At 40.3% G+C, this 27,228-nt stretch overlaps 1 protein-coding gene and 1 long non-coding RNA gene across 2 annotated transcripts in view; one reads left to right on the top strand and one right to left on the bottom strand.

The window, feature by feature from the left end:
* The window catches only part of SNTB2 (syntrophin beta 2), a 109,602-nt gene extending 83,673 nt beyond the window's left edge, over nt 1-25,929 (bottom strand). The window contains exon 1 of the mRNA XM_058708614.1: nt 25,327-25,929. Within this exon, the coding sequence (XP_058564597.1) occupies nt 25,327-25,906 (580 nt within the window). The 5' untranslated portion in view covers nt 25,907-25,929. The remainder of the gene's footprint in view (nt 1-25,326) is intronic.
* On the top strand, nt 25,644-26,377 carry LOC131499986 (uncharacterized). The gene is made up of 2 exons (XR_009256131.1): nt 25,644-25,754; nt 26,162-26,377. It is a non-coding gene; the product is annotated as an uncharacterized LOC131499986 (long non-coding RNA).
* Nucleotides 26,378-27,228: the final 851 nt, after the last annotated feature.

The following is a 27,228-nucleotide window of genomic DNA, read 5'->3' as shown; positions in this document are numbered from 1 at the left end:
TAGCATTAGAATCTTGACATTTATAATGGTTAATTAAGCAGCCTTAAATATATACACACAAAACAAGTTTTTTTTTTTTTTCAAACAAGTTTTTTTTAAGTACATGCCCAAAAGTACTGTGGAATTTTGCCCTAAGCCTCAGTCCAATAAATATAAGATTTCCTTTTTCCTTTCATTGCTTTACAACAATTTCATCTCCCCCCTTTTTTTTGAATCACAAAAGTAATTGGTCACCCTGTAAACATTTTAATATCACAGAAGCACATAACATAGTAGATGAGATGGCTCTGTGAAACTTCCCTAAATGATCATCGTGAGAACACAAACTGCTTACCACTATTATAATAAATCATGTAGGTACATCTATAAGAATATAATAATATATTCTCTTACCTTATAAAATGATCCAAAATAAACTATAAACAGAAGAAATCTGGGGAAAGGGGAATCTTTAATTTATACACTTTCCTATTGATTGCATTTTTAAAAATACTCAATTATGTTGTGACAAAGTTATTTTTAAAAATTAAATAATGGGGCACCTGGGTGGCTCAGTTGATTGAGTGTTCAACTTTGGCTCAGGTCATGATCTCATGGTTCATGGGTTCAAGCCCTGCATCGGGCTCTGTGCTGATGGCTCAGAGCCTGCAGCCTGCTTCAAATTCTGTCTCGGGCTCTCCCCCCCGCCCCGCCCCTGGCTTGTGCTCTGTTTCTCTGTCTCTAAAATAAATAAACATTAAAAAAATTTTTTTTTAATTAATGAAAATGTCAAATTTACCAAAAACTGAGAAAATTACAAAATAGAGATCTCCAGAATTTTGCTGTGTATATCTGTGTATATAACTATCTTGCTAAACTTTTAGGGTTTGTCCCCTAAAGTTGTACATTTTCCTAGTTATGTAAGAATCAACATTTGGAATGAATTTTGATCATAATTAGTAAAACTGTAGGCTCTGGAGCCAGATAGCCTGGGTTCCTATCACACCTTCTCTACTTGCTAGCTATTCATACTTGGGCATATCTCAATACTTCAAGTTACTTACCCTTAAAATAAGGGAAAACAGTCCCTCCTTCATGGAGTTGTTATGCTAATTAGTTTAATGAGGCAAAGCACTTAGAACAGTATCTGGAACACTGTAATTGCTCAATAAATGTTAGCTATTATAATTGCTACCCATTCTCTTAACAGTAGTAGTATTAATTTTTTAAAAATATGCCAGATATTGGGGTGCCTGGGTGGCTCAGTCGGTTAAGTGTCTGACTCTTGATTTCAGTTTAGGTCAAGATCTCATGGTTTGGTTCGTGAGACAGAGCCTCACATTGGCCTCCACACTGACAGTGCAGAGACTGCTTGGGATTGATTCTCTCTCCTTTCTCTCTGCCCCTCCCCACTCGTGCTCTCTCTCTCAAAATAAATAAGTAAAATTTAAATGAATGAATGAATGAATAAATACAGCTCACAGAAGGTATTCCTCCTGTAGGGAAACTGGAGATTAATTACCTACATTTTGCCCAAATAGTGTATTTACTGGAGACATGAGTAATGACAGCTAAACAAAAAGTTAAAAGGTAGGAGCCAAGAGTGGCTTCCCATATTCATTAACACTTCCTAATAGCATAACTATGCAAAGGGCCTGAATAGAAAGACAGGATTTCATGAATATACAATAGATTCTCTTTTGTTTTGTTTTGTTTTGTTTTGTTTTGTTTTGTTTTGTTAGAGAGAGAGAGCAGAGGGGCAAAGGGAGGGAGAAAGAATCTTAAGCAGGCTCCACACTCAGTGCAGAGCCTGACACAGGGCTCAATCCCACAACTCTGGGATCATGACCCAACTTGGAATTAGGAGCAGACACTTAACCTACTGAGCCACTCAGGCGCCTCTACAATAAAATCTTTTTAAATTTTTTTTTTTAATGATTTTTATTTATTTTTGGGACAGAGAGAGACAGAGCATGAACGGGGGAGGGGCAGAGAGAGAGGGAGACACAGAATCGGAAACAGGCTCCAGGCTCCGAGCCATCAGCCCAGAGCCTGACGCGGGGCTCGAATTCACGGACCGCGAGATCGTGACCTGGCTGAAGTCGGACGCTTAACCGACTGCGCCACCCAGGTGCCCCTACAATAAAATCTTTTTATTTGAGGAAAAGTTACTTACCTTTTTCCTCTCTCAAATTCATCTAAAGTTACCAGAACCCTGAAATTGTGTTTGGGATCACTAGGGGATCATGTGTGTGAAATGTCAAAGAAGTAGACTGTAAATGTTAGATGTAGGAAAGAAAAAATGGGAAAGATAGTATTATCCAATTAAAAGAAAAAGCCCGCTAATTCAAAGGGATACATGCACCCCTATGTTTATAGCAGCATTATTTACATTAGCCAAGATATGGAAGCAACTCAAGGGTCATTGAAGATATGGCACACACACACACATGCAATGGAATATTATTCAGCCATAAAAAAAATGAAATCTTGCCATTTGCAATAACATGGATGGAGCTAGAGAGTATAATGCTAAGTGAAATAAGTTAGAGAAAGCCAAATACCATATGATTTCACTCATATGTGGAATTTAAGAAACAAACAGGCAAAGGGAAAAACATACGAGAGAGAGAAATCAAGATGTAGATTCTTTTTTTTTTTTAATGTTTATTTATTTTTGAGAGAGATAGAGTGCTCACCAATGGGGGAGGGGCAGAGAGAGAGGGAGACACAGAATCCCAAGCAGGCTCCAGGCTCTGAGCTGTTAGCACAGAGCCTGATGTGGAACTCAAACCCACGGACTGTGAGATTATGATCTGACCCAAAGTCAGACCCTTAACCAACTGAGCACCCAGAGGCCCCTGTAGATCCTTAATTATATAGAATAAACTGATGGTTAACAGAACGGAGGTAACAGGAGCAGGGGGGTGGGGGGTTGGGGGTAGGGGGAGATGGGTTAAATAAGTGTTGGGGATGTAGTGAGCACTGAGTGAAGTATGAAATTGTTGAATTACTATATTATACACCTGAAACTAATATTACACCGTATGTTAACTAACTGGAATTAAAATAGAACTTTAAAAAAAAATAAAAAAGAAAAAGCCATTATGTCACACACACCAAACAAGATGCCAGAACACACACCCAAGGATCAATGGAGAGAGGGAGAAGGAAAGAAGGAAGACAAAACTGCTGGTCTTTCTCCCTGCCTTATGAGGGATCACAAGAAGTATCTGTGAAATTTGAATTCCAGTAACAACCTCTTCCCTGGGATAGAACTGAGGGCAATTACAGAGAAATTACTGAATATTTCTTCCCTTGAGAGTAAACTGGGTCATGCATATGTGGATTCCCCTTTGCTAAGGGTGCCACTCTGTACACAGCCAATTTAAAATACAACTTTAGGGAAACAAAACAAGATTATCAGTACATAAAAACTGAACATATGTGAATGATGCAGCGGTAACATCACTGAATAATTTCCATTACTACTTCCATAACTGAATTCAACTCAACAGTTAAACAATTTAAATTAAGCAGAAAGGTAATTTGATGCCAAGAAAGATGTGGTAAACTGGAGAGTGGAAAAATACTTGCTTAAGCCACAGACTATTCATCTGAGATGGATCATTGAAGGGGCCCATGCTGTAGATTTCCTTATGCTGGTATATCATCTGAAAATATCTGGCTTCAGTTTAAAACAGGATATTCTTAAATGTTTTAAGTTTCCCAAAGCTTAAATCAGCAGTCAGTTCATTTAGTTTGTGGGCAATGCACTAACTTAAGATCCTTTCTTTCCACAAACCAAAATTAATCAATCATCTGTCTCTGTAAAGAATCTGTGCTTCTGAAAGAATTTTAAATCTGTGTTAGGAAAGGCCTGAGGTAGTAGGTCTAAAAGGAGGAATTGTGGCAAAGTCTCACTTCTTAGAAACTGCTGTCTCAACATGTTTTTCTTCTGAGGAGCAATAAAATTCCATATATGATATAAGACTTGATGTGGGATGCCTGGGTGGCTCAGTCATTTAAGTGTCTGACTCTTGATTTTGGCTCAAGTCATGATCATCTCATGGTTGGTGAGTTTGAGCCTCGCACTGGACTCCACGCTGACACTGCAGAGCCTGCTTGGGATTCTCTCTCTCTCTCTCTCCCTCTCTCTACACCTCCCCTGCTTTCTCTCTGTCTCTTTTTCAAAATACATAAATTAAAGGGGTGCTTGGGTGGCTCAGTTGGTTAAGTGTCCCACCTTCAGCTCAGGTCATGAACCCATGCTTTGTGGGTTTGATCCCAGCATCAGGTTCTGTGCTGACAGCTAGGAGCCTGGAGCCTGCTTCAGATTCTGTCTCCCTCTCTGTTTGCCCCTCCCCTGCTCGTGCTCTGTCTCTGTCTCTCTCTCTCAAAAACATTAAAAAAAATACTATTCCAAATAAAAAAATAAGAACTTTAAAACTTTTTTTTAACATTTATTTATTATTGAGAGACAGAGACAGAGCACAAGCATGGGATGGGCAGAGAGGGGAGGAGACACAGAATCTGAAGCAGGCTCAGCACAGAGTCCGAAACAGGGCTTGAACTCACAAACTGTGAGATCATGACCTGAACCAAAGTCGGATGCCCAACCAACTTCCCCCAAAAAGGGAAGGAAAGGATTTAAGGAAGCTGCTTTAAATGGAAAAGAAACAGCAAAAATCCAAAGATGAACATTATTTTTAAAAGTAAAATTATTTTAAAAAATAGTGCATAAAATTCATGACCTGCATTTAGTATGAATAGTAACCATCATATTATATTTGTTGTAAGCTCGCTCTATCTATCTATCTATCTATCTATCTATCTATCTATCTATCTATCTATCTATCTTTAATTCAGAGAGACAGAAAGTGCAAACAGGGGAGAGAGACAGAGAAAATCTTAAGCAGACTCCAGGCTCAGTCCAGAGCGCAACGCGGGGCTTGAACCCATGACCCTGAGATTATGACCTGAGCTGAAATCAAGAGTTGGACGCTCAACTGACTGAGCCCCCAGGTACCCCATAAGCTCTTGAAAGGTACAAACTTTTGTTTGTTCAAAATAATGCCTACTAAATGGGAAGATGTGAGGAGTTACTCCTGCTTTCTTCATTAGCCTCGAGTGAAAATTGGGAAGGACAAAAACAATGAAAAAGCCTCCTAGCCAAAGAGAACAGAGGAGACAGGGCCAGAGGCTATAGCCCCTTGATCATATAATATGAGGCTGCAAAAAAGTGTGCCTAGCTCAAGGTTAAATTTGATATGCCTGTAAGGGATCACAGAAAGGCTGGGAACAAAAAGATGTAACTAAACAAAACAGATACTCAGGTAATAGCTGAAATTATAGGAGCAAATGACCTAAACATAGGTTGTATACAAAGGAGATGAATGAGGATCCTATCACCTTCTATTCCTTCACTGACCTCCTAAACTAGCTAGCACCAGTTTCTCCCAATAGGCAGAATGAGATCCTGAAACAATTTTCCATGCAGATATGAAGTACAGAAAGGAAGTGAGGTTAACATTTTTTGAACACCTATCATGTGCTAGGTTATATAAAAAACTTGACATAACCTTCACAATCATTTGACTGAGAAAGAAACTGAGGCTTAAAGTTATTTTCCTGACATCATGCAGAACACTAGGTCTCCTTGGCTCCAAAGCCAATGCTATTTCTATAATATAACACAATCATCAGCACAGATTCACTTGGGTATATTCTGCTCAACAGTACTTTCTCTTTCCCTGGAAGAGAGGCAGCCCTGGCCTGTTCTCGTCACCTTACTGGGTCATAATAAGCCACTGATTCTCTAGCTCTTGCCTTAATTATGGCTCTCAGGCTGTGCCTCGACTGGTTCATGACAGCTGTTCAGCTTACTCCTACTGCTGAGGAGATGCTGCAGAGACAATGTCATGGAAAAGGCATGCGTGAACTGCTGGTAAGTTAAAAAACACGTAAGAAGCAGAATTCTACCAGGGTCAAGACTTCTAATTCTATCATTCTCACTAGTGGAAAGGATAAGGAAACAGTCCACAATAGTGGATATTTCACAAATAATTTACATCTTCACTATTTGTTGTTGTTTTGTAGCAGCAGCTTTACCTCTCTAATTACACTGTGCTCAAGCAAATATTAAAATTCATCTTCCGTCTCAGAGTAACTGCAGCAGATTGTGGCAATTCAACGCTCCACCCGGAAACAGGACAAAAGAAACCTGACGGAGATGAAAAATTCTAGGAAAATAAGTAGCAAAACTGATCCATCTTACAAGAATCATTAAGAGTTGATTGCTCAGAGAAAACGTTTTAACCAAACATAAAACAAAACAAAACAAAACAAAACAAAACCAATTTATAAAAAAATAAATTCCGGGTGCAGTACAAGCTTAAATATGAAAAATAAAACTTAAAACACAAGAAGGAAAAAAGAAAGAAAGAGAATGTTTTAACCAAATTTAAGATTATTATCCTCCAAATAAGAAATCCAAAATAACTTTTCAAACTTTTTTCCAAAAATCTGGGAATAGCTTCTCAGGGGAATCTCCTGGGAGGCGGAAAGGGAGATGTGTTGCTGTTGACAATAAACACAAAAACACAATCTAACAGGGTTAAACATTCCTTTCAGATGCACTTTGTTCCCAAACTGGTTAATACCCAATGATTTACTAACAGTCCCCACCCCCAACCTAAAAATACATTTCTCCCATAAATAATTTTAGATTTCTTCAAATGGATATAATGAATACCTTACTAAGCAGTATTAAAGGGTTTTATGTCCATGCCTTTTTAATCCTTCCTATTTCGCCACATCCTCCCCTCCCCATTCAGCATATCAACTTGGCAAAAATAAGTTAGCCTGGTATTTTAAGTACAGACCTGCATTTGAGACAGTCTTACAAGTTCAAGACTGCAACTTTTGGCTCACTGCATTCTCTCCCATTTATTCACGTTAATGAGTAGTCCTCCTAGTTTTGTGGCATTAATACCATTACAATGCTACAACTGTACAAGATGCTTAAACAAAAGGTAAAGGAGGCATCAAGATCTTTTAAATAATCATGCATTCACAGGTAAGACTTCATTATTCCAGGTAGCAACTTCTAGGCCAGGATGCTGTTTTCCTATGGCTTTCCTGAATATTCTGCTTCAAAACCAGACCCTAAAAGTGTGATAGGGAGTAATTATAATAAAACAGAGAGAGAGGACTCCATTTGTCTGATACTTCAGTGATCCATTGCTGAAGAGGAAACACACATAAATAGGTCAGGAGCGTAGAGCAAAGCGTTTGCTAAAAGTTACACAGCAGTCTTCTGCCATCACCCCACAAAGACAAAGAATGAAGATCTTTAGGGTAGAAGAACCTTGTCAATCAGTTGAGGACAAAGTGATAGCAAAGAAAAACAGTCAATATGAAAAAATTATTTCAAGATGGATCATAGGTCTAAACTTGAAATGCCACCATAAAACTTCTAGGAGAAAACACGGAATATCTTCGTGACCTTGAAGTTGGCAAAGATTTCTTAGATAGGACACACAACACCAACCGTGAAGAAAAAATTGCAGCTCAGCTAAATATCCTTAATGGAAACAAGTAGACAAGCTACAGATTAGAAAAAAAATTCACAACACACTCTTCTGACAACAAACTTGTACCTGGAATACAGAGTTCTATAAGAGTAACTAAACAACTGAGTAAAAAATATATCTAAAAGAACTTGAACTTTAAGATATAAAAATATATCTTAAAGAACTTGAACTTTTAAAGATACATGAATGGTCAATAAACACGTGGAAAGGTGCTTTTTCTTTATTCACCAGGGAAATGGAAATTAAAAACCACAACAAAATACCATTTCATAACTATTACAAGGGCTAAAATAGTAAGATGAATAACATTTGATGTTAGCAAGGATATGAAGCAATTGGAACTCTCATACATTGTTGTTAGGAGTGTAAGATGGTACATTTACTCTAGGGGATTGTTCTGCAGTTTCTTTTAATGTTTTTTTTTTTTTCACATTTATTTATTTTGAGAGAGAGTGAGAGCAGGGGAGGAGCAGAGAGAGGGGGAGAGAAAGAATCCCAAGCAGTCCAGAGCCTCACTTCCTCAATTTCATAAACCATGAGATCATGACCTGAGCTGAAACCAAGAGTGAGATGCTTAACCAACTAAGCCATCCAGACACCCCAAGAGCATATGGGGATCATAAGATCGTGTCCCACGTTGGGCATAGAGCTTACTAAAAAAAAAAAAAATTGATACAGATAAAAACTATGAATCTCAAAGGCATGATGACAAGTGAAAGAAGCCTTATGCAAGACAGTGCCTACTGTATGGCTCCATTCCCACATAAAATTCAAGAACAAAACTGGTAAAAGAAATCAGAAAGTAGTTATCTGGGCTGAAGATAGGGAGAGAAATTGACTTGAAAGAGCAAAGAGAACCTTCTGGGGGTGATAGAAATGTTCAACAGCTTCTGTAGTGGTTACACAGGTATATATAATTGCCACAACTCATCGGGCTGAACACCTAAGAACATATTATTGTATTAATTATATTCCAATTTTCAAAAATGTTAAGGAATCAGAATTAATCCAAGTGATAGTTAAATAGTCCAGCACAAAGAATAATCTGACAGCTTTTTAATTTCATCTGAATTTTCAAGACTGAAATATTTAAAATATGCTAAAGGGGCGCCTGGGTGGCTCAGTTGGTTAGGCGTCCGACTTCGGCTCAGGTCATGATCTCACGGTTCGTGAGTTCGAGCCCTGCGTTGGGCTCTGTGCTGACAGCTCAGAGCCTGGAGCCTGCTTCTGCTTCTGTGTCTCCCTCTCTCTCTGCCCCTCCCCTGCACATGCTCTGTCTCTCTCTCAAAAATAAATAAAAAGTAAAAAAAAAATAAAAAATTGAAAAAAAATATGCTAAAAAAATGTAGTGTCAATATCATGAACATTCATATAACTCAACTTGATCAATCTTAAACATTCTGTCATATTTGTTCAGGTTTATTTCCTCACAAAAAGCCCCCATAAACCTCTCTTTGACTCCATTCATCTTCTCATGCCCTAGAAGTAATCATATCCTGAATTTGGTGTATAACAAGTTCATTATTTTTCTTTTATTTCAACTCCAGAGACCTAAAAAATAAACTACACTGAAAGAGCATTTTTAGGGACCTGTATTTTAAATAACCTTTTTATACTTGAGATTTAATGCTCTGTATATTCCATCCTTCTTTCATTTAGCAAACATACATGGTAACAGTGATATGAGTGATATTTTGCTAGGTGCCAAGGACACAGTCTACAGGAGAATGCCTGGCGTAAAAATAATTTCATGCCAGTGTGCTAATGCTAATAGAGAATACATAAAACTTTTTCAAAAGATGTTGATTCCTTACCTAATCAAAATATTCCAAACATCTAAATCATTATGAGTAGATTTGCTTGACAACAAAGGCCAATACAAATATAATATTTATTGCAAATAATTTCCCCCTTTCTCTTGATTTTTCACACTAAACAGGACAAAGAGAAAGGAATTATTTGGCATCTAAGTCCTAGAGTTTGGTCTTTCTTTGCCAATATTCATTAAGAGAGTCTTGCCCTCATTCACTAAAGAACAATGAAGAAATCTCAAGTTACACAATAATCAGTGGCAAAATTAATTGCAATCTAGATTACTCAATATTCCTTCTTCCTAAGTGATTCTTTTCTGCTTGAAGAAGACAGCTTTATAAATGCTGCCTGTGTTGGTCCAAAGGAGATTAGTTACAATGAAAGATGGAAAAGCAAAGGCTGATTTATCTGCAGATCTACAACATAAAATCTCTTATCTGACACTTGTGTTTATCACAACAATAAAGTTCACAATAAGGTATTACAAATCCTGAGGCTCCATCTGAATGATCAAAAAGAGATTAAATTGTATTTAGGGTATTTTTAGTGTTAAAAATAATTTGATTATATTTTAACCCTCTGACAATCCATGATGTATTTGTACACAATCAGTTTATTTAAAAAAAATATTTTTACATTTATTTATTTTTGAGAGACAGAGCACAAGTGGGGGAGGGGTAGAGAGAGAGAGGGAGACACAGAATCTGAAGCAGGCTCCAGGCTCCAAGCTGTCAGCACAGAGCCCGCTGTGGGACTCGAAACCACGAACTACGAGATCATGACCTGAGCCAAAGTCGGACGCTCAACCAACTGAGCCACCCAGGCGCCCCTACAATCAGCTTATTTTAACAACAACTCTTCATTCTCTATCTTTTTTTTTTTTTTTAAATATTTTTTAAGGTTTATTTATTTTTGAGACAGAGACAGAGCACGAGCGGGGGAGGGGTAGAGAGAGAAGGAGACACAGAATCCAAAGCAGGCTCTGGGCTCTGAGCTCCGTCAGCACAGAGCCCGACCTGGGGCTGGAACCCATGAACCGTGAGATGATGACCTGAGATGAAGTCGGGCGCTCAACCGACTGAGCCACCCAGGCGCCCCACTTCATTCTCTATCTTATATTTAGAGTGATAAAATATGAGAACTAGAAGGCATCCTACTTTTAATAGATAAGAAATACGATGCCTTAATGCTGAAATTATTTTTTCCAAGGTTACATAGAATGCTAATGGCCGTCAGAAATGTTTTGCTTTATTTTTCTCCCAAGTATCTTGTCCTCTTGTGCTTGGGTTTAGAAGTATTTTTGGTGTCAGAAGACTCAGGTAGTTTCTGTCCCAAGGACTGGAGATATCTTAAAGATCCCAAAGACTTCTTTTGAGACCCAAGCACAAAAGAAATAGAAGAAAATATAAGAAAAAAACCCAAAAACAAAAAGATAAGAGCGGGAGGAAACTGGTTGGTTGAAGAATAACAAGAGTGGACCAGATCCTTCTCACAACCACAATCTCCCTAGAGAGAAGCAGAGGGAAAACATTTTTCTTGTCAAAATATACACATGAAAATATATATACAAATATATATGAATATATTTATAAATCTGCCAGACCTGGCTACTAAAAAACATCTTGGCAGCATTTAAAATTATTTTATTTCTTTATTTACCAATATCAATGCCATAGACTAATCTTGTAATATTAGTACTCCATATCCAGAAACGAAATTAACAAGTACAAAAATCAACTCTATGACACTGTAGGTAGACAAAGCAGATCAATATTAAAACATCTGTGGTAAGCAGTGACTTTCAGAAATATCACTTTAGTCTTTGTCTTATTTTTTGGCAGAATTTATATTTGCCCAGAGCCAGCTTAATTTTTTTCAATTACTTTTACTTTATGTTCATTGAAAAACAAATGCAGTTTTATTCTACAATGTAATTAATAATCTTTGAAGAGACTAATGCCAAACATTTATCCTTAGCACCTAAAATGTAGTACTGTTTACTAGGGTTTTTAAAAATATAGATAGCCCTTATTGCAATGAAAACAGCTAACAATTTAAATACTTCTACTGGCCACCAATTACAGCAGAATAAGGAGGTAAATCCAAGACGCTTAGTGTTCAGTGAAACAGATTGTATTTCATTTGGGCAAACATTTATTTGTAAAAGTAAATATGGTTTAGAGATGTTTTTCAAAAGTAAACTAACACAGGGGCGCCTGGGTGGCTCAGTCGGTTAAGTGTCCGACTTCAGCTCAGGTCATGATCTCACAGTTCGTGGGTTTGAGCCCCGCATCAGGCTCATGCTGACAGCTCAGCGCCTGGAGCCTGTTTCAGATTCTGTGTCTCCCTCTCTCTCTCTGCCCCTCCCCTGTTCACACTCTGTCTCTGTCTCAAGAATAAATAAACACTTAAAACAACAACAACAACAACAACAGTAAACTAACATAGTAATATACCAAAAATGGAAGTGCACCAAAAAAGTTTGGTTACGTGGTGCCTGGGTGGCTCAGTTGGTTGAGCATCTGATTTTGGCTCAGGTCATGATCTCATGGTTCGTGAATTCGAGCCCCATATCTCTCTCAAAAATAAATAAATAAACTTAAAAAAAATTAAAAGAGCTTAGCAGACTGAGCTCTCAATAACATCATTATTTCCATTGTTTTAATTTTTAATTTACAATTTAGTTATAAAATATTTTGAGGCACCTGGCTGGCTCAGTCAGTACAGCATATGACTCTTGATCTAAGGGGTCATAAATTCGAGCCCTACGCTGGGCATACAGATACCTTAAAAAAAAAAAATGTTTTTTAACTCTATAGCTTCAACATTTGCACTGTAATAGCAGAAGCAATTTTGCCTAGAAACCACCCCATTCCACATTTCAGTTTGGCGAGGATGCCAATCTCGATATAACAGAGTTGGGCACATGACCCAGGTCTAGATCACAGTCTCCATCACCTTAGAAATAGTGCTAGTTTGAAGAGGTGGACAAAGCAGAGCTAATCAGAGTCCTTGCCAGAGACTGAAATGCAGGTGCCAGAAGAAAAATGTTTCTTTTTTAACAGGGGTTATTAAGTTAGGGTGATATATTCCTAGACTGCCAATGCTATTTTAGCTGACTAGGCAGAATTAGACTCCACAGCAGGAGATGTTGCAGCCAAGATAATCTGAGCCTTTGGATCCCTCTGGATCTAAACCTAGATCCGCCCCCAGTCTTAAGAACTATGTGAGGCAATACGTTCCACTTCTGCTCAGTTTGGTATGGGTTTCTGCAACAAAAATACTTCTTACTAAAAACTGTATGCATCTATTTCAATAGACAAAGATTTTTCTCTATCCCAACCTACCTCTACCTTCAAGGCCTGCCCCTGAGCTCTATCTATACATTTTTGTTGTCCCTGTTATAACACAGTCATGATGCATACTTGTGAAGTTGCTTGAAATTCATATAAAAGTAATGTTCAAAAACTCAAATAAATGCTGGGAATGATTTATTAGTCACTTCAGAGTGTCAAAAGTTTTTGAAAATTTCTAACTAGCTCATCTGTACCCACGTGTATTCTTCTTGTGTTCCTTTTATATCTGTCTATAAAGTTTCTAAATCCCTCAACTAATAGAGTAATTAAGACCATCTTCTGATGTTTTTAGAACATCATAGTAGATCACTGTTGTTTATGTCTGCCTGGTATCCATTTTCCTTTCTTCTAGTAACACCATGTTGACTATCCTTGGAGACACCCCACTTTCAGTCCACATAGAACCAGGGGGATTACCCTATTCCCTGACTCCAAGGTGAGTACATGATCTGGGCCTGGCCAATCAGAACTCCTTGCCACATGATTGGAACATGGATGAGTGAGGTCCAGTACTTCTGGCAGAATGATTGGGAAATTGGTGTTACAAAGACATTAGTTTTCTTCAAATGAATTTATGAATTTAATACAATTTTAATCAAAATCCTAAAGGATTTTTTAATGATAAAATCATTCTAAAATTTACCCAGAGAATTAAGTATACTCTCATACCACCCTGCAATTGTTTACTGTTATTTTTCAAATTTTTCTTGACTCGTATAGTTCACTTGAATGATCAGATATTAAATGTTAAAGGTTTAGTATGTTATAGTTTAGTATGTTACAAAACACTCAGATAGAATATAATACAAAATCCAGAATCAGACTGCAGAATACAACAAATTAATTATATAAAAGGGTCCATTTCAAATCAATGAGGAAAGGCCAGGTCATGCCTACGGTGACAGATACACAGCATGTGTACTATACCTCACCTGGGCGGCACACTCATTGCAGACATCACTAATTAAGCAGAGCATGCTTTCCTGCTGGACCCAGGTATGGCTTTGGAATCTTTCCCTACATGGCACTCCAGGCAGCCCCATCAATCTATTTGACAACTCATGCAAGAGCATTATTTGACAAATAATGCTAAGATAATCAGTTAACTGTTTGGAAAAATAAAGTTAAACCTCTATGGCAGACCATATGCCAAAATAAATTCTACGTAGATTAAAGAGTTAAATGTAAAAAAATGAGACCATAAAAAGACTAGAACAAAGCTTTTGCAAAAGACATTCTCAGAGAGAAGCATAAGCTCTGAGATGAGGAAATGTGAGAGGGAGTGATGGCAATGCCTTGGTTCTTGACATCACTGACGCAGGGCTGCTTAGTTTTTTCTGGAGTCCTAAGACTTGTCTGTATCTTTACAACACCACCACTATTTTACTTAAACTAGTTTAAATAGCCTTCTGTGCTTTAAAACCAAAAGCATATTAAATAAGGCATATATACTCTCTTTCAGAAATTTTTTTGTTGATCAACTCCTTTTACTACTAATAAAGAAGTTTATGATTTTTTTTTTTTTTTTTTTTTAAATAAGAGAGAGGGTGCCTGGGTGGCTCAGTTGGTTGAGTGTCCAACTTCAGCTCAGGTTGTGATCTTGTGTTCCAAAAGTTCGAGCCCCGTGTTGGGCTCTGTGCTGACAGCTTAGAGCCTGAACCTGCTTCAGATTCTGTGTCTCCTTCTCTCTCCCCATCTCCCACTCATGCTCTGTCTCTCAAAAATAAACATTTAAAAAATTTTAAACGAGAGAGAGAGAGAAAGAAAGAGAGCACGCATGAGCAGGGGAGGGGCAGAGAAAGAGGGAGAGAGAGAATCCCAAACACACTCTGCACTGATGGCCCCTGTGGGGCTTGATCTCACAAACCATGAAATCGTGACCCGAGCCAAAATGAAGATTCGGACACTTAACTGAGACACCAGGTGCCCCAGTCTGTGACTTTTCTGAATCCCTTTCAAATCATAGCTTCCCATTTTCTGACTGTGAAGTATAACATTTTATATACATGACAGATTATTCTTAACTGTAGTTATATGTCAAAGCATTCTAGCAACTTCTAGCGAGCCAGATTACAGAAACAAACCAAGTTGGAGTTTAGTAACTATTTTACTCTTTCCAAAAAGCCAATCTACTGACACCATAATCACTGGTACTTTGTTCCTATACAAAATCATTTCATGAGATTTGTTTTTAAAATGAAATCAAACACAAATTGTATGAAGAAATCAGCGTAGCTTCCTTAGAATGGCACTCACATAAAGTGAGTACATCAACTGTCTTTCTCCAGACACAAAACATTAAGTGTACCAGAACATACAATCATTTCTCTGAAGCTAACAGCTCCTTTCTCTAATCTAGGGGGGCAAACCCTTTAAAGGAAGAATATGCTCTCATGCTGTGTGACCAGATGTAAAGTACTGTTTATAAAACTAAAATTTTTCTTCTCAGTGCCCAGAGCCAGCAGTTATATCACCTAAGTGCTTTATAATAAAGCTAAATGTATAAGCTTAACACCCTCCCAAAGTATTCAATTTTTTCCCACTGTCAACAACCATTCTCCTATTATCCCCGGAGAGAAATCTCAGGGCTAATTGATGATATCCAATCTGTACCCAAAGCCCATCATTTCTTCCTTGAAAACAGTGGCTCTCGGGGCGCCTGGGTGGCGCAGTCGGTTAAGCGTCCGACTTCAGCCAGGTCACGATCTCGCGGTCCGTGAGTTCGAGCCCCGCGTCAGGCTCTGGGCTGATGGCTCAGAGCCTGGAGCCTGTTTCCGATTCTGTGTCTCCCTCTCTCTCTGCCCCTCCCCCGTTCATGCTCTGTCTCTGTCTGTCCCAAAAATAAATAAAAAAAAACGTTGAAAAAAAAAATTAAAAAAAAAAAGAAAACAGTGGCTCTCAATTTTCCACCTAATGTCTCTGATGGATCAAATGCCTGGCTAGCAACAGAGGCGCACTGCCAGAGATTCTCCACACGTGTCAAATCTTTGGGAGCACAGGCAGTCAGAAGGAGGCTTTCTGGGTGGAAAAAGGTCCCCGGTGGATTCTGCTGACCCCTGGCAAAAATCATCTGCTTTAATATGTTTCCTGAATTGCATCTTCGTACCTATTCCCAGCTACCACCACTACCCCATTCAATGATTATCATCTCTGCTTTGGGTTGCTTTTTACTCTAACAGCTGTAGTTTTTCCTACCTTTTGTCTTTCCTCTTTGCATTGGATCCAGATCATCCACTGCTGCCAACCCAAAATTCTGTTCCCATCATGTCACTTCCTGGCTCAAAAATGGATTGCATCAGTTCCCCACTCCTTCTATCTCTTCAGCCTCTTCCCTTGCCTGTTGGCCTTGTTTCCTTGCTCTACAAATATGTCCCAATTATTTCCCATGTAAAACAAAATAAAGAACAACCAACTACAAAACTAAAACGTTCTTTGGACACTTCATTCAACTCTAGTTACCATCTTTGCTTCTTTGATTTTTCTGAGAACTTTTAAAAAGCATAGTTTATTCACTGCCTTCTGCTCCTGTCATTCTGCTGAAATTGCTCTTATGAGAACTTTAATGAGCCGGTTCTCTAATTACCAAATCCAACAGATTTCATTTTTGTTCTTTACTTTCTTGGTTTCTGATGCTGATCACATCCTCCTTTTCAGATTCTTGCCTCACTGACTTCCACAGCACCATTTTCTCCTGGCTCTCTCCCTACCTCCTGGACCATTTCTTTCCAGATTCTTCTCCTCCCACTCCTTGCTTCAAATGTAGAGGTTCTGCAGGGTTCCATCCTGGTTCTATCTCCCTTTTTTATTTGCATCCTCTCTTGATGATTATATCTATCCTCATGGCATCAATTACCACCTTACCCTAACATCTCCTAAGTCTTCATTCAGTTCTCACATTTCTCTTCACTATAGACCACACTCCAGACCCGCTATTGGACTTTTGTGCCAGAATGTCACACAGGTAACTCAAATTCACCACGTCCAAAACCAAACTTATCTTCACCCAAAACAGAGTTCCTCCCCTGTCAATTTTGTTATCTGGTTTCCTAAGCCAGAAATCTAGGAGTTTCCTCCACTTTCCTTTTTCCCTCAGTCCCCAAACCGATCATTTAGACCTGCTGTTTCTATCTCAATATTTTTCAGTCTCAATATCCTTATGGTGTCACAACAGCTTCCTAACTGCTTTCCCTTACGTCATGTCTTGAGCTCCTACACTCCATCTGCCACTCTGAACCTCCTAAGACATCACTCCCTCACTTATTTTTAGTATTTTCTATTTAATGTTTATTTATTTTGAGAGAAAGAGAGGGGAAAAAACATGAATGGGGAGGGGCAGAGAGAGAGACTCCAAGCAGGCTCCACACTGTCAACACAGAGCCTGATGTGGGGCTCAAACACATGAACGTGACATCATGGCCTGAGCTGAAATCAAGAGTTGGACACTTAAATTACTGGGCTACCAAGGCACCCCATCACTACCTCATTTAAAGCCCTTTAAATTAACCTGGTGGCTCCTAGGCCTAAAACTTCTGACAGCACACACCATTAGGAAAAGCGTGAGCCTACACTCTCAATCTGTGAATATTGTCTAATATATGTATATTATTAAACATCCATAAAATATAGAAATCAAGAAAGAATGAGATGAAGATGAAATAAAAACACTAACATATTTCTGATGATGTCATACTATCATTGTTACTACATTACTCAAACTAGAATATACTCTTAGGGTCAAGTTCATTAATAATGACAATGTATTAATCCACATTTCAAATAAGTCTTCTTGGCAATTTCATTTTCTAGGCTGACTTCTTGACGATAGGGTTACCTTGAGATGTGACAAAGAGCTCCTATTAGGAGAAATGTTGGCTTTGCCTTTTTGTTATTGTTTATAGTGTTATAATTGCCTTCAATCCACGGTTTCTTTGTGCAAATCTTTAAGGCACTCATTTATTTTGTGAAGACTAATTTAGTTAAAAGCACATGCAATATATCCACTCAATCATGCTCAAGAAAACTGCAGTAAGTCGCGGTATGAAAATAGCAGACTAAACAAACAAACAAACAAATAAATAAAACAAGAGCAGACAAATTAGTAAGGTCGCCACTAGCAATCCCTTTGCTTTGTGAAGCTTCCACTCTTTCCTTGAGATTTCACCTTGTGTACCAAATGTGTAATGGCCCTGTCTTGTAAGACTAAGAGAACAAGTGTCACCAATACATTAAATATTAATAAAGCTCAAATTCTTTTTTCGGGTTGAAAAGCAAATATAAGCCCTACTGAGAGACCATTGCTTGCACTGCACACAAGGCACTTGATGATCTCTGGCCTCCGCCCATCTTCCCAAGTACACACTTCCCGTACCTTACTTACCACGCTTTACTTCTCTCAACACACCAGCTACTTATCACTTTCCAACCTTTGACACGCTGTCTCCTTTGCACTTCTTTCTCTCCTCTAGGGCACCAAATTCTCACCTCTTTTAAAGCACTTATCACAAACCTATTATAACTATTTCCTTCCTAGCCTAAAGGGTGGGGATTACTCCCAATTTTTAATTCCCAGCATCTACCACAACACCTTGTTTGCAGTAGGTACTTAATAAATGTTGACTGACAGAATGAAAAAGGTCCAAATTCCTCTGGCTGGCTTTCAAGGCCTTGCATAATCTGGCTCCAATTTATCTTCCCAGCTTTATTTTCTTCCAAGTTCAATCCTATTCTCCTCACTTCCTATCATATGTCAAGTTCATTTTGGCTTTTGCTCAGGTTATCCCCTCAATTTGGAAGGACTTCCACCTACAGGGAAGCAACCTGTCCCTCAAGCCTCAGATCAAATGATCCTTTCCCCATGACGGCACACTCTGCTCTTCCACCCTATAACTGATCATTCCCCTCAGGGAACTCTTGAAGAGGGAGTACTACCCATTTGATCAATTTCTGTGTGGCAGTTTTCTCTTTCCAATTTCAGTGTCAGCTCTTAGACACCAGGGACTACCTTCAACTTATTTTGCACGCTGACCTCTCACAACACATTACAACATGATAATGTTCAGGAGATCCTAAGAGACCTGAGTGACTGGCTGTACGTAGCACAGTACAAGGCAGAAAGCAATGACCTGGGTTTTAGTCCAAGTTCCACCACTAATTAGCTAGTTGACCTCAAACGTGTCGTTTAACCTCTCTGGTCATTAATTCCTCATCCAGAAGATGAGACTTTACAACTTTAAAAAATCCTGGTAAGATTTTTCCTTTTGCCCAAAGAGCATTAAAATTTTTCCTCTAAAAATCAAGAGAAATTCTGAGACCTTTAGTAACTCACTTAACTTTAATGAACTTTAGCGTAATCATTTGTAAAACAAAGATAAAATGCCCATCACTTCCAAGGACTGTGTAAAGGACAAATGAGAAAATACAGATAAAAGTGCATGGATAATTTAAAAATGTTAATAAAAATGTAAGGCATTATTATCTTATTTAGGGGAAAATGCAAGCAAGTGGCATTATTTGTTGTTCAATTAGGATAGGATGTAAACCTAACCAGGAACAGTGATTGGATCCTTGAATAGTCAGCTCAGAATAGCTGGACACTTCCACAGCCACAGGCTGTACCTCATTCCTTATGTACAAAGACACACATTTGATCACAAAGTAAAGCAACCTTTATCCCGGAAGAATTACACAGCAGGTAATATATTAAAGTTACTGAGTTATCAGTTAAGATCTAAATTAAAGCCTGGTTTTGGTTTCTAAAAATGTTCTTAGAATTTTCATAACCACTCCATATTAGAATCAATAAACTTCTCATATTTTGATAATAATTTGGGGGACATATTTTAGCACGAGACTCTATGAGAAGTAAACTGGTTACAAAAATATAGTTTCTCATATAAACATGTCTAATCATTCAAGTGAAACATGATGAGGCTAGTTAAACAAAAAGAAAGGAACACAGAAACACAAACTTCCGGACAATTTAGATGTTCTTGTAGAGATAAATGAATGACTACACACACAAAATCTCAAAGAAAATGTAAAATGTTTTCCTTAGAAGACTCCCAACTCGTCCAACATACACTGAAGAAACTGGCAGTATAGGAATCCAAACTAGCTTCTTTAACTTAGCAGCCTAGTAATGTCAGCAATATGTTACATGTCCCCTAACACACACAACGAACCATATTATATAGAACAGTGAAAATCTCAAGCCATTCTGGATACAAAAATTATTTTCAATTTTCAAGATACGTTTCATGCCAGTCCACTTCCTCTATACACTTAACCATTTTCTTTTCAGTAGATTTGATAACAAAACTTAGAATTACATTTAGGCAATAAATGATTTTCCAACAATATTCCAACGAGAATTGCTTCAAAAGTACTGATCATTTCTCAAATTATCAAACGTTTTTTTTTTTAATGTTTATTTATTTTGAGTGCAGGAGAGTGTGTGTATGCCAGCAGGGAAGGGGCAGAGAGAGGGAGAGAGAGAATCCCAAGCAGGCTCTGTGCTGTCAGCACAGAGACTTAGGTGGGGCTCAAACTCACGAATCCTGAGATCATGACCTGAACTGAAAACAAAAGTCACATTCTTAACCAAGTGAGCTATCTAGGCATCCTTAAAATATCAAATCTTAAGTTGAACACTTTAAAACTGTCTTCCCTAACCTCTTCTGGAACATTTTCCAATGTATAGTCTAATTTATGTTCACTTAGTTTATTTCATAGCCCTAAAAAATATAAATGCTAGAAGCTACTTAGACCCTATTTTTAGCACTCAGGATACACTAAATTCAACATCTAATATCTGACAGGTGAGTAGTCACCTCTTTATGCTTAAAATCTAAATAACTCTGCATGGCATATCTTAGTATCAATGCTAACAGTCACTAGCTAAAACTGCAAGTACACAGTGAGTAGCAAATTTTAAGGTTCTGAGTGATAAAATCACTTCTTGACCTTTTGGCTAAAATCAAGGGTAAGGTATGGGGGTGCCTGGGTGGTTCTGTTGGTTAAGTGTCCAACTTCAGCTCAGGTCATGATCTCATAGTTTGTGGGTTTGAGCCCCGCATCGAACTCTGCACTGACAGCTCAGGGCTTGGAGCCTTCTAAGGATTCTATGTCTCCCCTCTCCCTGCCCCTTCCCCGCTCATGCTCTCTGTCTCAAAAATAAAACAATAAAAAAATTTAAAATCAAGGGTAAGATTCTACAATAAATAAATAAATACATACAATAACAATAAATAAAATAAAAAAGAAGAACAAAAAAATTAGAAAAAAATCAAGGGTAATGTTCTGAATGGTAAATGTGAAGAAGAAAAAAATCAGAGGAATAGGAAACTAAATGCAAAATTTTTTAAGTTTATTTATTTACTTTAAGAGAGAGAACACATGAGCAGAGGAGGGATAGAGAGAGAGGGAGAAAAGATGAGCAGAGGAGGGACGGAGAGAGAGGCAGAAAAGATAAAGAATCTCAATCGGTCTCCACGCTGCCAGCGCAGAGCCCAGGGCAGAGCTCAGTGCGGGGCACAAATTCAAGAGCCATGATATCATGACCTGAGCTGAAATCAAGAGCTGGACACTTAACCGACTGAGCCACCTAGGTGCCCCTAAATGCAAATTAAAAATAAAAATGTTGGCCTATACAAGAGATGTTAGGAAAATAGGAAAACAAGAATCTTTGCTTCTAAGAAATGCAAACTCATTTCTTTCTTTCTTTTTTTTTTTAATGTCTATTTATTTTTGAGAGAGAGACAGAAAGCAAGCAGGGGAAGGACAGAGAGGGAGAGGGAGACACAGAATCCGAAGCAGGCTCCAGGCTCTGAGCTGCCAGCACAGAGTCCGACATGGGGCTCAAAGCCATGAACCATGAGATCATGGCCTGAGCCAAAGCCGGACGCTTAACCAACCGAGCCACACAGGTGCCCCGCAAACTCATTTCTTAACCTGTTCGCCTAAAGTAATTCTTTTTCTTACCATGTTTTTCTTTTCAAGTAAAATGGAACCTTGGATTTTAACTTGTTATCCTGGCTATTCTGAGAGTGCTCGTGTTAATTCAGAGCATACCTTCATGACCCAGTCCTACCTTCCTCATTCAGAGTTTTGTTTTTGTTATTGTAGATTACTGCCATATTCCCAGATATCAAAAAGTATCAAATGAATAACAACCCTTTGAAGGCGGTATTATCATCATCTTGGTTTTTCAGATGAGGAAACCAAGGCTTAGCAAGGTTGAGTAACTTGCCTAGGGGTTACAAACCACTACTCAGAAACAGACCCACGTCTGTCTGACCACAAAGTCCTCACTTGTACTTACCCTCACCGGGCAGAATAACTTCGTAATGTTTCTCATTTGTGTGTATTTTCTGGTGGCAGCTTTCTCTTAGGGGAAACTTTAGCTTTACCATCAACCTTTTCCCAGGCATCCTCAACCTCTGATCCCCATTAAGGTCTTCTATTGTGTCCTCTCCAGAGTTCTATTATAACATCACTTTAGCCCTTTGCTGCGGTAATTTCTCCCCTCTCTCTCTTATGTCAACTCCAAACTTCCTGAGGGCAGGAATCAGGGAACTTCAAGCGCCTCTGACACATGGCAGAGTTGAGTAATGTTTGATGTATGAATGAATAATCCTGACAAATCCATGGGATAATAAGGAGCCCTTTAGCTCAGTTCCCTAACCACAGGCAACCAGAGACTACTGCTTTCCTTTACCAGGGGGTGGCAAGGGCATGCCTAAGATTCCCTGCCCACACCACAAAAGAGTATCACTGTGCTGCTTAAGACAGCTTTTCAAGTTTTGAGACATCTAATGGAGGAACACTACGGTTCCAAAACTTGAAGGGCTAAGCATAAAATCTATCTTTTAGCTCTCGATTTTAAATAATGTTTGCTTCAATTAAATGACTGTTTTCAGTGATTTTGCATATTCTAAGTAATTTTATTTTTATATCTCTTTGTCTTGAAAGTGCAATTGCATACTTCCACACACATATAAGGACAAAAACTACTTGCCCCTTTTTTTTTTTTTTTTTTTCAAAAACTACTTGTCTTTTACAAATTAGGAAAATAAAGTAGAACCTGTGTGTTAGGTAAAAAGGCACTCAATAAATATGTTATTATGCTGCTGTTTGTAAATCCTCCTCCTAAAAACACATGTGGCCTATTTTAGACTAATGAATACTGGGAAACAATTTACTAGATGATTTTCATTTAACTGATATGAATACCAGGTTCAAAATATACCTAAACAAAAGCTGTGTTTTTAAAAAAATATATGGTGTAGGGGCACCTGGGTGGCTCAGTCGGCTAAGCCTCTGACTTCAGCTCAGGTCACGACCTCACTGCTCCTGAGTTTGAGCCCTGCATCGGCCGGCCTTCTGCTGTCAGTGCGAGGTCCACTTTTGCTTCCTGTGTCCCTCTCTCTCTGACCCTCCCCAGCTCGTGCTTTCTCTCTGTCTACAAAATAAAAAATAAAAATATGTGGTGTAAAGAGATGAAATATCTGTCCATTACCACCGAGTACTACATAAACAGTACTACTTCAATATTCTGGCTCTGGGGCTCCTGGCTGACTCACCGAGTGCTGACTTTGGCTCAGGTCACGATCTCATGGTTTGTGGGTTCCAGCCCTGAGTCCGGCTCTCTGCTGACAGCTCAGACCCTGGAGCCTGGTTTGTATTCTGTGTCTTCCTCTCTTTCTGCCCCTCCCCACCTCAAAACTAAAATAAACATTAAAAAAAATTCTGGCTCTAAGAATTTATAACCAAATGCACATCGAGACCAATTTCAAGGTACATATTTAAGGTTACAATTTTTAAAATAATTTTTTTAAGTTCCTTTTACTCATTTTGAGAAACAGAGAGAGCACAGGAGGGGCAGAGACAGAATCCAAAGCAGGCTCCACATTGTCAGCATGGAGCCCAATATGGGGCTCAAACTCACCAACCATGAGATCATGCATGACCCGAGCTGAAATCAAGACTTGACCGCTTAACCAACTGAGCCACCCAGGCATCCCGGTTACAATTTTTTTTTACATACCCACTACCCAAGCCACAGTCTACAATTTTACTCCATTTATTAACACTAATTTCTGAGAAGTGTCTGGTCCCACCTATAGTGAGATATAAATAATACTTGTAAATAGAATATTATAAAGATGGGACATGGAAATTTCACACTTGGAGCACATACAAACTAACATTTTCCCAAATATTTACAAGCAGATTTGGAAAGAAAAAAAAAAAAAAAAGTGAAAATCACTTTGCCAAGCTGGACTTCTGACCTCTCAGTTTGTGACTGGCCTCCCATTCCCCAAGTCCCTTCTGTTCTTCCTCTGCCAGGAATATCCTCCTGACTCATCTCTGCCTATGTCCATTACTTCCTTGGAGACCTGGCTCAAGATTCAGCTCCTTGAAAAAGGCCTCCCTGACGAATCCTGATTTCCACTACTTCCTAACTTTGCATTTCCTTGGCATTTATATATAGTTTGCATTACATAATCAGTAACTTGTAAGTTGTTTTGCATTTTTCCATCATGTCCCCAACTAGAGACCAAATACAGAAACATTATCTGTTATATCCTCGTCTATATAGCCAGTAATAAATGCTTCTTGAATGACTGAATCACCAGTGAAAGAAAGCCAATTGCTCACAAATTTCTGAAGTAAGCCAACTGGCTTTTCAGATCACATTTACAGTACTCTACCACCTCCAATATGGATGGGTCCTTCAAAGAAATGAGATTTAATTTGGCCTGCCATAAATTCATCACGAAGGATCCAGGTTACAGATCACTATACACTTAAAGTAAAAGTAGTGGCTATTCAAACCTATCTTGAGATTTAACATTTCAGGCTTCATTTAAAGCCTTGAAGCAGCATGCCTGTGAATGGTAGGAAGCTGGCACCAGTCTCGTGCAAAAGGGGCAAAACTCTAGTTGGCAGTAAATGTTCAAACACGTGAGCCTCCACTGTTAAACAAGGCTCATTAGCCACACGAACTTGCTGTTTCAGCTTTCCGTCTTCAATGAAGTGCTATGATCTCTTTTGGTTATTGTTGAGAGCCAATGATGGGTTAAATTCCCATAAATTAACCAGTAGTTTTGGTGGTTTGCCCAAGCATACCACTGGCATGGGTGTGGGTGATTTTTTATTTATTTATTTTAACAGACCCTCTCGCCCCAGGAAGCCAGATGTGAATGAAGAAAGCGCCAACCGGGCACTTCTCGGGAGGCAAACCGAGACCTCCAGGACTCGAGCCCTTCAGTTTTCCCCCTAGTTCTTAGTGTCAGCTTATCGTGCAGAGGCGGGGCTTCAAGCGCGGCTGATTTTACTAAATCTCAACCGACTCTTCCTTAGGGACTGAAAGCCAACTTCTCCTGCAAGGACCATCAGTTTTTCCATACTCCAAGCCCTAGCAAGCAGAGTCAAGGGGGAGCCGGGCCACTAGCGCAAGGAAGCCGAGGACGCGGAGGGGGAGGGACCGGACCCGCTCCGTAAAGGGCAGGATAGAAGAAACAAAGTGAGCGCCGGCCGGCCCAGCGCCGCCCGCCCGCCCGCCGCCCGTCGGCCCCGCTCACCCTCCAGCAGCACCTCCTTGCCCGCGCGCTTCAGCGCCTGCACGGCCTGGTCGTGGGTGGCCTGGCGCAGGTCGGTGCCGTTCACCGACAGGATGGCGTCGCCCAGCCGCAACGCTCGGCTCTGGTCGGCCGCCAGCCCCGGGAAGATCTTGGAGATGAGGATGGGCATCCGGTTCTCGCGGCCGCCCTTGATGCTGATGCCCAGGCCGCCCGCCTCCTGCTTCACTACCCGCACCCGGCGCACGGGCGGCGACGCGCCCGCCTCGCCCGCCGGGCCCCGCGGCGGCGCGGGAGGGCTCGGGGGACCCAGGCCGCGGCTGGGACTCCCGGGCAGCGAGTCGCCGGCGCCACCGCCGTTCGGGAGGCCGTTGAAGGCGGCCGCCGCCGGCCCTAGAGAAGGCTCGGACTCAGCCGCCGCAGCGTCGCCGGTGAGGCTTAGGCTCTCTCCGCTGAGCTCGGCCACCACCCGAACCCAGCGCTCCCTTAGGAGCAGCTCCACAAGCCCCGCTTTGGTGGCCCGCGTCCACACCGCCATGGCCTGCCCCGCTCCCGCCGCCGCAGTCGCCGCAGCTACCCTCATTCCAGTCAGGCAGCCTCGGCGCTTCCCCCTTCCCGCCCGAGGGGGCGGGCCCGGCCCCCCCCCTCCCACCGCGGTCGTTTATTATTCATAAGGGGCCACGCCCATCGTCCGGAGGGGCGGGGAGAGGCGGGCGGAGCTGCTTCCGGAAGGTTAAGTTGCAGCGCTTAGGCTGGTTCTTTGCTGCTCGCTGGATATGGATATCCTGAGCGCTTTGGGGCTCCATCTCAGGTTCTCCTCCTTCTTTTCGTCTCCAAGGGCCACCCCCGAAGCTCCTGACCTCCACCGCGTAGCTCAAGGGAGCAGCCCCGGCATTGAGAGCAAAATCAGCTTCAAGAAGCACTTTGCAAGTCTGCAAGACTGGGTTGCACGTTCACTCTTGCATTGATTGGTTCATTATGTATTTACTGAGTGCTCAGCCCTGTGCTCCTTTTGATGCTTGGAGATGAGCTGAATAAAATGTACCACAGTTGAGAGCTGGCGGTCTAGTGGGGGAGGAGAGTGGAGAACCAACCATCCTGGTGTGATACTGTGTTGTTAAGTAACATGTAGAAAACGCCCTGAGAGCAGAGTAAAAGAAACATTCGTTTGGGCTTGGGGTCAGCTTCACAGAGGTATAGAAGGTGAGTAGGTGTAGCAGAGGGAATTGCATAAGGAAAGGTCTGGAGACAAGAATACAGGCATTTGTTACTCTGCTTTGTAATCACCCATTTGCTTGCCTAGAGTGACAGAGGGGTTTCTTTTTCAGCGCTGCAGCCACTATAGGTAGGCCTCAAAGATATTTACAGGATGATGATTACTTAGGAAGATGTCAGAAATCCAATGTGAACAGAGCATAGGGTCAGTGGAGGTAAAAGGATAGGACTGTGAAAAGTTTCATATAATTAAACATGGAAGAGTTTGGACTTGGCTTATAGATCTAACCTTCTTGCCCTGGAGGTCATGGCCTTTTGCTGTGGCAAATGTTGGTGGGTGTCCCCAGAAACTGTATGCACACTGCAGAGCCTGCAGTGGCTTTTATCCAAAGATAAAGGTGGTGTAGTCCACCCCCTTGCAGCTTCATGGGCTGGGAGAGCTGAGGAAACTGAGGCCCAGAGAGCCAAAGACTCTGGTCCGAAGTCCACAGTGAGGAAGGAGAAAAAACTCAGGTCTCCCAGATTCCTGGGCATGACTACATACCTCAAGCCTCAAAAATGAGGATCCAGAAATCACACTGCTGAGACAGATCTCAGCAAAAACATGAGGTCAAGGTGCCCTCTAACTTCCCTTCAGCCCTAAAAGCGCAGTCCCCATGTTTTCACTTGTTGGGAGTAGGGCTACAAGCA

The sequence above is a fragment of the Neofelis nebulosa genome, chromosome 17 (assembly GCF_028018385.1).
Source record: "Neofelis nebulosa isolate mNeoNeb1 chromosome 17, mNeoNeb1.pri, whole genome shotgun sequence".
In the NCBI taxonomy this organism is placed as follows: domain Eukaryota; kingdom Metazoa; phylum Chordata; class Mammalia; order Carnivora; family Felidae; genus Neofelis; species Neofelis nebulosa.
The sequence above is the reverse complement of the archived record's forward strand: the minus strand, read 5'-3'. Positions and strand labels throughout refer to the sequence as shown.